At 32.3% G+C, this 14,843-nt stretch overlaps 1 protein-coding gene across 2 annotated transcripts in view; it reads right to left on the bottom strand.

Moving 5' to 3' along the window:
* PRKAA2 (protein kinase AMP-activated catalytic subunit alpha 2) overlaps positions 1 to 14,843 on the bottom strand; it is a 71,351-nt gene that overhangs the window by 13,798 nt on the left and 42,710 nt on the right. For both annotated transcript variants that reach the window (XM_023536804.1, XM_023536805.1), the window contains exons 3-6: positions 10,744 to 10,837; positions 10,022 to 10,166; positions 8,241 to 8,328; positions 6,662 to 6,886 (exon numbers count right to left, since the gene is read on the bottom strand). In XM_023536804.1, the coding sequence (XP_023392572.1) occupies positions 6,662 to 6,886; positions 8,241 to 8,328; positions 10,022 to 10,166; positions 10,744 to 10,837 (552 nt within the window). The remainder of the gene's footprint in view (positions 1 to 6,661; positions 6,887 to 8,240; positions 8,329 to 10,021; positions 10,167 to 10,743; positions 10,838 to 14,843) is intronic.

A 14,843-nucleotide genomic window follows, 5' to 3' on the forward strand; every position in this document is an offset into this window, starting at 1 on the left:
ACGATTGTCAAAAACAATCAATGGCAACTGACTAACATCTCAGCTGCCCAAAGCGTCAATAAGAGTTGGTGCAAACAAGAAGCTGATCAAAAAACTTAAAAGAAAAAGGGAATAAGAGTTCCATAGGAGTCCTTGAAATACTCTGATATATTCCTGGGACTCAAGAAGGCCATACGTATATGAAGTGTTGTATGTGAAAGGCTCTAATTTCTCATCACCGACTGACTTTGAGGCTCTGAGCTAGCAAGAAATGAAGACCAAGGCAGATTTATGAACTTCTTGGAGCACTGAAGACATATCTCAACATGTACAGAATCCCTCAGCAAAGCCTGGGAGACTAATTAGATCAAGGCATTCAAAGAAACCTCTAAAAATTAGTTGACCATTAAGCTAACCAGGCAGAGACTTCAGTGGCTACCCATGGCAAAGAATACAGACTTTATGGAATTAGTTCAGCAAAATCACTAAACAAACAAGAGCAACAACATATTATTATAAATCCTAGGTATATACTCATGAGAAATGAAAACATATGACCATAAAAAAAATCTGTACATGAATGTTCATAGCAACATTATTCCTAAGAGCCAAAAAGTGAAAACAACTCAAATATCTACTAACTGATGAATGAACAAAATGTAGTATATCCAAACAATGGAATATTTTTTAAGCAAAAAAGAAATGAAGTACTGATACATGCTATGCCATGAAAGAGCCTTGAAAACATTATGCTAAGTTAAAGAAGCCAGACTCAAAAAGCCACATGCTGTATAATTCCACTTATATGATATGCTCAGGATAGGCAAATCCAGAAAGACAGAAAGTGGGTGCCAGGGACTGAGAAGAGGGGGAAATGAGGAATGACTACTAATGGGTAAGGATTTCTTTTGGGGATGATGAAAATATTCTGGGCTGAAATAGTGGTAATGACTAAAACTTTGTAAACATACTAAAAACCACTAAGTTATACATTTTAAAAGGACATATTATGGTATGTGAATTATATCAAAAAAATGAATAAATATTTAAAAAACAATCAATAGGGAAATATTCTAAATTTTGATTTCGAATTCATTAAATGCAAGACCATAATTGTTTACAATGAGAAAAGTGCCAATTAAAAAGCCGTACTTTCAGCTTTTGATTTTCAGGAGTCAGTTTCTGAGTTAACTCTACCAAGGTAAGCAGTAACCAGGATGTTTATGAAGGTTCACCTGAGACATGATCAATTCATTTCATAAGGATTACTACACAGCTACCAGAAAGTATGTCCTTCTATCACTATGACCTGATACCTAATTTTGATGTGATTTAAGACTAAATGAGTGATAAAGACTACTAATCAAATTTTAGAACTTCCCAATATGTCCAAATTTCTTTAAGTGAAACTAAAAGAAGTTATCATTTTAAAATAATATTAATAACTAACATTATGGGCTGGCTATTGTTCTAATAGCCTTAATTATATTAAGTTGAATATTTGCAGTTCCTACAGAAATAGTAAATTCACATGGTTCAACTTAAGACTATACTCCCAACAAATCTACTACATATGATGTAACTAAAGTAAAAAAGAAAGTATATGCTGATAGCTAGTAAGCAAAAGAATCAGGATTCGTACTTAGACAGTTGAACTTCAGACTTTTCACTTTTAACCATGACAATATTAATAGTAATACTAAACTTAAGGCATTTAGGAAAATACAAAAATGTGATTTTAATGAAGACAACGTCTGTCTTGTCTACTATTATATTCCCAGCATCTAGTAGATGCTAAATATTTGTTGAATAAAAACAAAATGATTAAATGAATGAGTAGGTATTGAGATACATTTTATAACCACCAATGGTTTACTATCTGTAAGAAAAAATAAGATCTGTACAGAAATAACATAAGAGAAATATAAAATAAGGTAAAATGGAGAAAGGATAGATGTCACAGAACCGATACAGCAATTTGAAGCAGTGGAAATAGAAGTTTTGAATTCAGGCAATATCTGAGTTGAGCTCCACTGCTGACTCTTATTAGCTTCATAATTTTCAACACACACAACACTTAATTAATGAATTATTCAACACTTAATTCATTTTGAATACTCAGTGCTTAGTACATATTAACACTTGGTCCCTAATTTAAAGGAACTTAAAATTTAATAGGGGCAAATAGATACATAAGTGAATCATAATATAATCTTTCTAAGCTTTAGTTTCATGGTTTGTAAAATGAGATTAATAACAGCTACTTATTGAGAGTCAGTGCAATAAAATATGTCAAGTATCTGGCAAAATACCTGTTATATAATCATTGTTCAATACTTAGTAATTCTTTCCCTGCTGAACTGTATTTTATTGAATAAAGAATTCCCAAATATTAAAAAACCAAGTTTAGATTTAAAAAAAATGGTGAAAACTACTAATTGAAGTTATTATATTAAGTACAGAAACGAATGCCACTATTTTATACCACCTACGTATGTATAAATTAACTTAGCCTAGTAAACTTTTATTTACATTTTTCTTCTAAAGCCTGTACATATACAAGCACCTATTTTAAATAACAGAATCAATACTTTTCTAAATGTATGTGCTGACAGATACAAGTACATATCAGCATATCTAATTTTCTTTCTAAGGAAAAGCCAATTAAATAAACTATATATTCTAAAGAATTATGAACACAAAAGGTGCTTTTTTCTGCTAAGTTCATTTCCATAACTAAATCTGGTGCTAATTTACAATTTTACATTTTTATGCACGAAGCCTGGAACACTGAAGAAAGACTGGGAGAAGAAAACAGTACAGGAATGCAAAAAGAATCAGTCTTTTCTTGCAAGAGATCAGTAACAATCACGTAAACAACTACCTCGGCCATCATTTAAATATTACAAGAGCCACAGGTCTCTAAATAGTCATTCTGGCTTGTGAAGAGAAGGAGGAGGATTCTGGAAAGATGTCAAAAAAATGTGTTTGTAAGCAAATATCTGATGAAATGTTAGGTAAGAACAGCAACAACAAAAACCCTCTAAGAAACATGACTTGATAAGCAAAAAGTAGAAAGCAATGAAGTATCTTGACTTGTGTGTGCTACATAAAGGTCATATTCACAGTAGCACCAGCAACCATACTTTCCAAAGTTTCTCACATAACAAGATATTCTTCACAGCAAACCTACTAGTAGCTATTTTTGGATTCGAAAAATCTTAACAAATCTTTTATTCTTTATTTCATCGACCTTATGTAAAATACATAAATCTCACCCTGTTTTTCTATTTGAATTTTATTCAAATACTTTCTGGGCATTTATTATATTCTTAGGCCTTCTAGCACTGCATATACAAAGATCAGTAAGACATTCTCTCTATCCTTATTTAGTTACAATTTAACAAAAAGAAAGACACACTGAGAAATAGCTACATACACTGAGAATGAAAAACTAAAAGCATGAAGTAAATGTGGAAATCACAGAAATGGAAGCAGCTAACATTGCCTAGAGAAATTAGAAGTGATTTCACAAGGAAGGTGATATGTGAGGAGAATTTTAAAGGATGAATGGAAATCTATCAGGTCAAATAGGGCAGCAGAGACAAATGGAATAATATAAACAGAGATATGAAGACATAAAATATATTTGAGGAACAAGGAAAAATTCGGTGCGGCTGAAGAGCTGATATAAGGGATGTGGTAAATGAGTGCAGGAAATGAGACTTCAGAAGTTAAGTACAGCCTTTCTATCGAGGACGTTGTATGCTTTGCTACCTAAGCTAAAAATTTGGGAAACAATTTGAAATATTTAAAAGATGAGTGACATGATCAGGTTTGTGTAATAAGAAAAGTAAAATTTGTATAAAACATTTAATTGGTGATACTATTACTAATACTAGAATATGTACACAGCAGTAACAAAAAACATATTCACCTTATGTCTTTGACAGTTGCTCGTTTCAGGGGTCGACCTGCAGCATATGCATCAGGAGAGTGGCAACAGAACGATTCAGATACTCTGGGATATAAAAAACACCCCCTCGGATCTTCTTAAATAATGTAGGTACATGCTCATCATCAAATGGGAGGGTGCCACAAAGAAGAGCATATAAAATAACACCACAGCTCCAGATATCAACTTCAGGACCTGCATACAATCTAAGAAAAAAGATGACAACACAAACCTGAAATGCAAGTGTCACTTTTTCGCATTTACATGACCCCTACTTCTACATATACACAATATGCACTTGGAATATAACACTTTCCAAGGTCATTAATGAAGTCCATGGCCACTCCCCAAGTCTCAGTGGTTATTCCCCACAGAGAATAATTAATCAGTCTAATCAAATACTATTCAAGTCTGATAGCTAGTAAGCAAAAGAATCAGGATTCGTACTTAGACAGTTGAACTTCACTTTTCACTTTTAACCATGACAATATTAATAGTAATACTAAACTTAAGGCATTTAGGAAAATACAAAAATGTGATTTTAATGAAGACAACGTCTGTCTTGTCTACTATTATATTCCCAGCATCTAGTAGATGCTAAATATTTGTTGAATAAAAACAAAATGATTAAATGAATGAGTAGGTATTGAGATACATTTTATAACCACCAATGGTTTACTATCTGTAAGAAAAAATAAGATCTGTACAGAAATAACATAAGAGAAATATAAAATAAGGTAAAATGGAGAAAGGATAGATGTCACAGAACCGATACAGCAATTTGAAGCAGTGGAAATAGAAGTTTTGAATTCAGGCAATATCTGAGTTGAGCTCCACTGCTGACTCTTATTAGCTTCATAATTTTCAACACACACAAATTTATTCAACACTTAATTCATTTTGAATACTCAGTGCTTGGTACATATTAACACTTGGTCCCTAATTTAAAGGAACTTAAAATTTAATAGGGGCAAATAGATACATAAGTGAATCATAATATAATCTTTCTAAGCTTTAGTTTCATGGTTTGTAAAATGAGATTAATAACAGCTACTTATTGAGAGTCAGTGCAATAAAATATGTCAAGTATCTGGCAAAATACCTGTTATATAATCATTGTTCAATACTTAGTAATTCTTTCCCTGCTGAACTGTATTTTATTGAATAAAGAATTCCCAAATATTAAAAAACCAAGTTTAGATTTAAAAAAAATGGTGAAAACTACTAATTGAAGTTATTATATTAAGTACAGAAACGAATGCCACTATTTTATACCACCTACGTATGTATAAATTAACTTAGCCTAGTAAACTTTTATTTACATTTTTCTTCTAAAGCCTGTACATATACAAGCACCTATTTTAAATAACAGAATCAATACTTTTCTAAATGTATGTGCTGACAGATACAAGTACATATCAGCATATCTAATTTTCTTTCTAAGGAAAAGCCAATTAAATAAACTATATATTCTAAAGAATTATGAACACAAAAGGTGCTTTTTTCTGCTAAGTTCATTTCCATAACTAAATCTGGTGCTAATTTACAATTTTACATTTTTATGCACGAAGCCTGGAACACTGAAGAAAGACTGGGAGAAGAAAACAGTACAGGAATGCAAAAAGAATCAGTCTTTTCTTGCAAGAGATCAGTAACAATCACGTAAACAACTACCTCGGCCATCATTTAAATATTACAAGAGCCACAGGTCTCTAAATAGTCATTCTGGCTTGTGAAGAGAAGGAGGAGGATTCTGGAAAGATGTCAAAAAAATGTGTTTGTAAGCAAATATCTGATGAAATGTTAGGTAAGAACAGCAACAACAAAAACCCTCTAAGAAACATGACTTGATAAGCAAAAAGTAGAAAGCAATGAAGTATCTTGACTTGTGTGTGCTACATAAAGGTCATATTCACAGTAGCACCAGCAACCATACTTTCCAAAGTTTCTCACATAACAAGATATTCTTCACAGCAAACCTACTAGTAGCTATTTTTGGATTCGAAAAATCTTAACAAATCTTTTATTCTTTATTTCATCGACCTTATGTAAAATACATAAATCTCACCCTGTTTTTCTATTTGAATTTTATTCAAATACTTTCTGGGCATTTATTATATTCTTAGGCCTTCTAGCACTGCATATACAAAGATCAGTAAGACATTCTCTCTATCCTTATTTAGTTACAATTTAACAAAAAGAAAGACACACTGAGAAATAGCTACATACACTGAGAATGAAAAACTAAAAGCATGAAGTAAATGTGGAAATCACAGAAATGGAAGCAGCTAACATTGCCTAGAGAAATTAGAAGTGATTTCACAAGGAAGGTGATATGTGAGGAGAATTTTAAAGGATGAATGGAAATCTATCAGGTCAAATAGGGCAGCAGAGACAAATGGAATAATATAAACAGAGATATGAAGACATAAAATATATTTGAGGAACAAGGAAAAATTCGGTGCGGCTGAAGAGCTGATATAAGGGATGTGGTAAATGAGTGCAGGAAATGAGACTTCAGAAGTTAAGTACAGCCTTTCTATCGAGGACCTTGTATGCTTTGCTACCTAAGCTAAAAATTTGGGAAACAATTTAAAATATTTAAAAGATGAGTGACATGATCAGGTTTGTGTAATAAGAAAAGTAAAATTTGTATAAAACATTTAATTGGTGATACTATTACTAATACTAGAATATGTACACAGCAGTAACAAAAAACATATTCACCTTATGTCTTTGATAGTTGCTCGTTTCAGGGGGTCGACCTGCAGCATATGCATCAGGAGAGTGGCAACAGAACGATTCAGATACTCTGGGATATAAAAAACACCCCCTCGGATCTTCTTAAATAATGTAGGTACATGCTCATCATCAAATGGGAGGGTGCCACAAAGAAGAGCATATAAAATAACACCACAGCTCCAGATATCAACTTCAGGACCTGCATACAATCTAAGAAAAAAGATGACAACACAAACCTGAAATGCAAGTGTCACTTTTTCACATTTACATGACCCCTACTTCTACATATACACAATATGCACTTGGAATATAACACTTTCCAAGGTCATTAATGAAGTCCATGGCCACTCCCCAAGTCTCAGTGGTTATTCCCCACAGAGAATAATTAATCAGTCTAATCAAATACTATTCAAGTTTTCCAAGAGAAAATGGTATTTTTGGAAGGCACAAACTCATTTAACTGAACTTATTAATTTAAAAATATAAAATTTTTTATGGTTGATTTTTGATAGAAACATCAAAGTAGATGACAATTAACCTGAAGAAAAAAGAATACTATATAGTATATAGGCTAAATCTTCTTACCATAAAACAATCACAAGAAAGAAAATGCACATATAATTTCAGCCCTGGCACACCTACTTTAAAGAATATTTGAAACAGTAAAGTGCCTAATTAGTCCTGTGGCAATCTCGTTGACAGTATTTATCCTGTATCACATTATCCTGAGTACCTACTACTTTCATTCTAATCACTTGCTAGCTCATGGAACTAAGATTAGCTTTGCTCCAGAAAACCTGTATTTAGAAGGTTATTCTTTTTTCTTTCACCTATCTACAGTATTAAAATTCCCCTGATAGCACATTATCAAACTCAAACCTGAGTCTGAGGTAAAAAAGTAAATCTCCATAATTCCAATTAAAAGAATATATTACATTTAAATAAAAATTGCTGTTCATCATTTACACTGTTGGTTGTATTGTCCAAACTCCTAAATCTGCTCCTACGATAATACCTTTTCTATTTTTTCTCTCACAGAATTCTCTTAATTTTTAAAATCAGACATGGGTCACTGAAGAAGACTGGCATTTATCATTGCAATCTGTATAAACATTCTAAAAATGTATGAATGAATAATCTATGTGAGTAATTACACAATCTCCACTTGTGTAGTTTAATTCTTCAAAACTCATTCTTCAAAAAAGCAAAAAACTTGTGTATTTTATAAAAGAATAGGTAAAATTTTATTAAAGGCTCATGTCTGATATGCAAATAATGACACTAGCTTAAATTCAGTAAATATTTATCTGCACTTCTCTAAAATAAAAATCAAGATTTATTTCAGTCATTTTTTAAGGAACAGCACATTCATAACAAAATCTAAATTAAATGTTTAAAAATTTGTTTACTATAACTATTATCTATTCAACAATGAAAAAATTAAAGGGACAGCTATTTCTACTGTCTTAAAAATCTTTGTCTTCCAAAGAGAATATATTATAATGAAATGTTATCAATGAGAAAAATATTACAAAAAGCTTTCTCTTTACTGATATATAATTACCTGCCTGAGATTACTTCAGGTGCAGCATAATTTGGAGATCCACAACTAGTTCGCAGAAATTCACCATCTGACATCATATTAGATAACCCTGAAAATAAGTGTAAAGTTTACCTGGTGCTAGATATTTTTTAAAATAGATACACAAACAAACAGAGACTCATGGACTGGACAATAGACTAGTGGTTACCAGAGGGTAGTGGGGAATGGAATAGGGGGAGGTAGATGGAGTAAAAAGGGTCAATTATGTAGTGAAAGAAAGAAATCTAACTATGGGCGGTAATCACACAATGATGTGTGTGTGTGTGTGTGTGTATGCCTTTCTGTTAAATTGTACACCTGAAACAATGGATTTTGTTAACCAATGTCACCATAATAAAAATAAGTAGATTTTTTTAAAAAGTAGATACAAATACATGAGGAGAAATGTCAACTCTTTAATATGCCATAAATCATATTTTTAATTGCTAAAAAAAGCAGTGGAAAGCATCTGTTAGACTAGAAAGAGACCATTTCAGAGAGCTGTTACACTATGACAAAAAAGCTAAAATGCATCACACATGATTGGAATTAAATTCCTCTTCTAAATAAAAATGTTGATTCACTTCACAAAAATATGAGTTATTCTAAATTATATCAATTTTTTCAAGCATAAACGCATCAAAATATTATTTACCCATTTCTACAGTTGAAAGAATAAAATAGAGACTATTATTTTTTATGCTATTCCAAAGCCTTTTTAAAGAATCTCTAAGTAGAAATTAGGCTACAATTTATAAAGGTTATGTTCCAAAAGTTTTTAATTTGGAAAGCTTTAATTCAACACAGAAAAAATAATCGACTGAACCAAAACTCTATTTAACTATAGTACTAAATGAGTTTTGTGATTTAGAGCAGCAGTCCTCAATCTTTTGGCACCAGAGACTGGTGCTCCTATGAGAATCTAATGCCTGATGATAATGAGGTGGAGCTGAGGCGGAGATGCTAGCACTGGGGAGAGGCTGCAAATACAGATGAAGCTTCACTAGCTCGCCTACTGCTCACCTCCTGCTGTGCAGCCCAGTAGAGGTCCGTGGCCAGGGGCTTGGGGACCCCTGATTTAGAGAAGGAAGAGGAATAGGGAAACTTGTTTCCTGATTTTAGACCAAAGACAAAGTACTGACAGAAATTTTAAATAAGCAATGCTGAACTCTGGCACCCTTCTCTCTCTCTATCATCTCTCACTTCGTAATCCTTTTCCCAAACGCCCTACTATGGCACCCTTCTCCAGGTACATTTACTTGAGAAAGTGATCTATAAAATTATATCTTTCCTTTTATCCCTGACAAAAAACTCCTATCAAGTTGTTAGATGTTACTCTGAGATCCACTGACACTGTACCTATCAATTCAGAAGAGCTATAAAGCTCCAAAACTGCATGCGAATTTTCATGTACCTCTGTTTAGGTGCATTCATCAAAGAAAGTGCCCATATTTTCATTAGATTTTCAAAGGAGTTTGTGGTCTCCACATAAAAACAGTTATGTTTCATTTCCTTAGGAAGAAATGCAGATTGAATGGCTTTACCTTGATGTTAGCCCTCTAACTTCTCTAGAAGTAGCTACATTATTTTTTTAAAGTGTGTTTAAATAAACAGAACAAGCTAGTGTGGAGACTGTGCAACAAAGCCCTTTTCATGGTACAGGATTTACAATGTTGTAACTGAAAGTTTAGTTTTTAAGGGCTGTTACCGACACATTTTATAAGGCAGTTAGTACGTTTCTGAACAACCTCGGAGTTACATACCAAAATCAGCTATCTTGGCATTCATGTGTGCATCCAACAAGACATTTTCTGGTTTCAAGTCTCGATGTACAACCATATGCCTATGACAGTAATCCACGGCAGACAGGATCTGCTGAAAGAGCCTCCTGGCTTCCATCTCTTCAACCTATCAAGTATAAAAGAAACTGCACTAAGAATATTCGGGACATCTACATAGCAAGAGTTTCAGTTTCATAATCAGCCTAAATATAACTGAATAAGCTAATTAGGATTGTGTTGGAATTCTTAACAAATCAGACAAACCAAAAACTTGCATTAAAGGTTAACACGTCAGTCAACAGGTTTTTTTTTGCTACTAGGCAGTAATATTTAATTTTCAATTAATATTACTAAATGTGCCCAAGTTTGGGGGAATCGGCAAGTAAAACAATCTAAAATAGAACTCATGTGAAAGTGCTAAGAAAGGAAATAACTGCAGCTTCCACATGAAGCTATGGAACATATTTTGCATTTTGAAAAGCATAGCATCATGTTACCAATTAAATGGAACATATTTCTTGAGATCAGTATTTCAAAAGGTGTTCTTTTTAAGAAAGAAAATGTCTAATAATCTATATGTGTAGTTGAGCATTATTACAGAAGCAACCCCAACTTTGAAAATATCTTTGTAGTTTGCTATTTCCCACTACTTCTCTCTTTTTTAGGTTAGGAGTTTATTGTACTAGATATAGTATATTACTCACCCGTCCATGTTTACAGATGTAGTCAAATAATTCACCACCAGACACATATTCCATTACCATAAAAAAATCTGTTGGAGTGCTGATCACCTGGTATCTTTTTTGTAAATATAAAAAAAGTTAATAAAAATATATTACTTTAACCAAAATCCATCTCATATATCTATTCATGCTACAATTTTATATTTCAGTGTCTTATATTATTTTAAGGTGGCAACAAATTATGTAATTTATCAAAATAATCAGAGAACCATAAACATGCAGCTTTACAAAATTAAACTACTTTCTAAGGCTTATGGATTTCCTTCCAAATTCTCCCTGCCATGTTTACAAAATCTTTGAAATCCTTCATTCTTCAAAAACCAAGTAAAGCATTAATTTTTCCATTTAAACAAAAATTTGTTTCAGTCTGTAGAGATGAGGTATCATATATTTAAACATAAGTAAAAAGTATTCTTGGAAAGGTTAAATGATACCACAAGAATATAATCAACAAAATCCAGAAGTGGACAAATGATCCTTCTTCAACAAATAAACGTCAAGAAAAAAAGAAAAAGAGGAACCTATAAATTAAGAATAACTCAAGAGTCATATTACCAATTATACTGTACAGACTTATTTTGATTCTGATTCAAACGAACAACTTTAAAAAATCTTTTATGAAACAAGAAAGTTTGAATACTGATTGGACAGTTAATATTAATTTTTTAGGTGTTATACAGAACTATGCTTAAGTTATTAAAATTTTCTAAAAAGTATCCCAGAGCAGACTGAAGAGTTTACAGATTAAAAACATAATATTTGGGATTTGCTTCAAAATAATTTAGGGTGGGAAAAGTAGGAGGAAGCAGATAAAGCAATACACTGACAACTGTTGAAGCTGAATGACAGATACATGAGGCTTCATTACTTTACTTTGTATACATTAAAAAATTTACTTTGTATACATTAAAAAATTTCCATAATAAAAATTAACTAGATGTATGTGTAAATTTATTATTTGTTTGTTTCTAGCTGAGCACATTAAAAAATAACAAAGAACCTTAGCTCTATTTGACAAAATAAAATTTTTTCCTAAAAAACTACAACTTACCCCCATACATACAATTTTACAAAAGTGAAAACTTTAAAACAAAAATATAACAATGTTTTAATTGAAGGTTGCCCTTAATACCTATATAAATGAATAACTATTCTACTTTTTCAAATAGGTTTGTTTATAAAGGATTATCTATAATCTGGTTGATCATGAGCAACCTCTAATTTACACTGAGTTACTACTTAGGGCCACTAAGTATAGTTGTGTAGTTTTTGCATGGCTTAAAGGTACCCAGTGGAAGGCCCAGATGCCACCCTTTACGCAGTATACCTTAACACAGGATGTGCCAGAAGCAGGGGAACCTTTTGGTATTTAGTCCACCCAGACGGGGCACCTTTTATTAATCTGCACAAAGTAAAGTATGTGCTAGATGGTGATTCTGGTTACTATCCCCTATTAAAAGTGAGGGGGAAATGGCCAGGAAGTTGGTGAGATAACTACACACTATAAATTTTAAGAGGATACATCATGTATAAACACTTGAAAAAAGTAAAAAATTATAGTACTAAAAATGATTACAGATTTTCAGAACAAATACTTCTAGTACCAATCTTTAGTCTTTGGGGTGAAAAATGACAGGGAATCCCACTTTATATAAAATAAACTAGTATAATTGAGGAATAAGGTTGAGAGTACTTCAAATGAGGTGTGGAAAGGGAATTTTACTTAGAGCGCTAAAAGAAATGGGTCTATAAAAACCATCCTAACAGGCACTAAACTCTAATTGAATAAAATGAATAGTGTAGAGCAGGAGCACTTACTATGTCACTTCATTGTAGGCTAATCTGATTTATTAACAGAATTCTCAACCACTTGTCTGCTCTATACATCTTTAGGGCCTAAGAGAAAAGAAGGGATGAAATTCTAATATATTTAGCTGCTGATTTCTCCAAGTATATCACAGGTCTTAAATAGATATTGTTGAATTGAACTATTTCATGAAACCTCAAATTCTACAGCAGCCACTGTCCACATCAAAGGCCAATCTAGAGCAATGAAAACCACAGCTAATATTACTGAGCACTTACTGTGTGTCAGACACCAAGCTATTAAATGGTCACACTTGATATTTGAGTACCCACTTCTATTGCATTTGCTAAGATCAATAGCTCCTCCCTGTGCTTGTGGAACCTATCCAGGAAGACAATGAACAAGTATTCTTTCGAAACACAAATCTGTTCTTCAGGAGATTCTGAATTAGACATCTTTGGGAGTTCCCCATTGCTCCTAGGTCCTGTATTAATAAAGCCCCTGATTATCTCTATAGTTTTGTGTCACTTTTGATTCCTACCACTACAGTATACTATTTCTTTTATTTATTAGTCATGCTGCATTTCCTCCTGCCACAACTCCTTTATATAAGTTATTTCTGCTAAACTGTATATTATACCATGACCTGTATGCCACCCTTTAACTTGTTACTAGTCATCTTTTAGATCTCAGCTTAAAGGTCACTCCCTAAATCCAGATCGAGTCCTTTTTGCTCTCACAGAAGCATTGCCCTTCACTTCAGAGCATGTATCTCAGTTTATAATTATACGTTACAATGATTAATGAGTATGCACCTAGAGAAGTATGTATAACAAAGTAGGTATTTAAATAAATATGTAAAATAGCACCTTTAAATAATGTGAGCAGCTTAGAGTCAAAACCAGAATAATCTGAGACTGAAAAATTATAGCAAAATTACAACAAAACCTTAAGAAATAAAATTTTAATTAACCAGAATGAGGTGGAGATAAAGAGAAACATAATTTTTAGAAGAAAAAAGTCTTAAGAAAAAGGTGAAGTTAGTGAAAAAGGTAAATTTCAGGACATGTTAAGCCTGGCCAGAGTAAGCCAAATCTTTTGTGCCTTCTAAAATAATTACACTGAAGTGTTACAAGAAATTCAGTCATGAACCATTCACACATTTCATCATTATTTTCTTAATATTACAGAAAAGTAAACTAATGTGCTTTTGAAAACTTTTCAAAAACAGTATTTCTAATTAAGCAAAAAAAAAAAAACCCTAAGCATTCCCCAGTTTGGGCAAATTATGTGCATTTTTAGGCAATATCTATTTAGACAGCATATAACATTCATGAAAAAAGAAATCTTTCTAAAGCTAGACAAAAAATCAACATTCATGAGTATTCCTTTTTGATGGTTATGTCTATAGAGATTTAAAAATATTATTTATATAGCTATATATACAGAATATTTTTCTTTAATTAGAACTCAGTTATAAAGAAATAATCATTATCCTTGGTTCACAGCACTTATCTTTATTGGTCTATCAATAGTCTTCTATTATTATTTTTAATAATGTAAGTACTTATAAACCCATACCCAAACAAAAAGCCAAGACTTTGACAATACCTTCCATCTAACCGTACAGTAGTCGCCCTTCCCAGCCTATTGCTTCTCCTCACACAAGGCAGCCATCATCTTGAATCCCCTGTTCATCCTTCCTTGTTTTCTCTTTTATACAGTTTGATTTATGTATGTACATATTTGTGTGTATGTCTATCCTCCGTATTTATGTAAAGTACATATTCACATGTATATTTTTATTTTAATTGTTCTTAGCTTTTAAAAAAGTGTATCATTCCATATGTAACATTTGGGGACCTGTATTATTGAGATTCATCCACATTGTTGTGTTTTCCTATAGTTATTCAATTTGACCATTGTATAATACTCTATCGTATTTATTCTTCTACTCTCCTGTTAATGGAGAAGCTATTTATTCATCTAATCTACCACTAAAAGATATTTAGATTGTTTCTACAATTTTGCTATTATAAATTGTGCTGCTGTGAACATTCCTGTACATGGCAAGATTTTCTCTCTGATATACACCTGTGAGTGGAGTTGTTGAGTCACAGTTAAATAACTTCCTATCTTACTCAGAGTAAAAGCAAAAATCCTTACATTGGCCTATAATAGCTTACACAATCTGGCTCCCTTCTATGTCTCTGAAATCATCTCTTACTCTAATTCCCCCTAGATCACTCTGTTC

Source organism: Pteropus vampyrus, unplaced genomic scaffold (genome assembly GCF_000151845.1).
Source record: "Pteropus vampyrus isolate Shadow unplaced genomic scaffold, Pvam_2.0 Scaffold170, whole genome shotgun sequence".
NCBI lineage: Eukaryota > Metazoa > Chordata > Mammalia > Chiroptera > Pteropodidae > Pteropus > Pteropus vampyrus.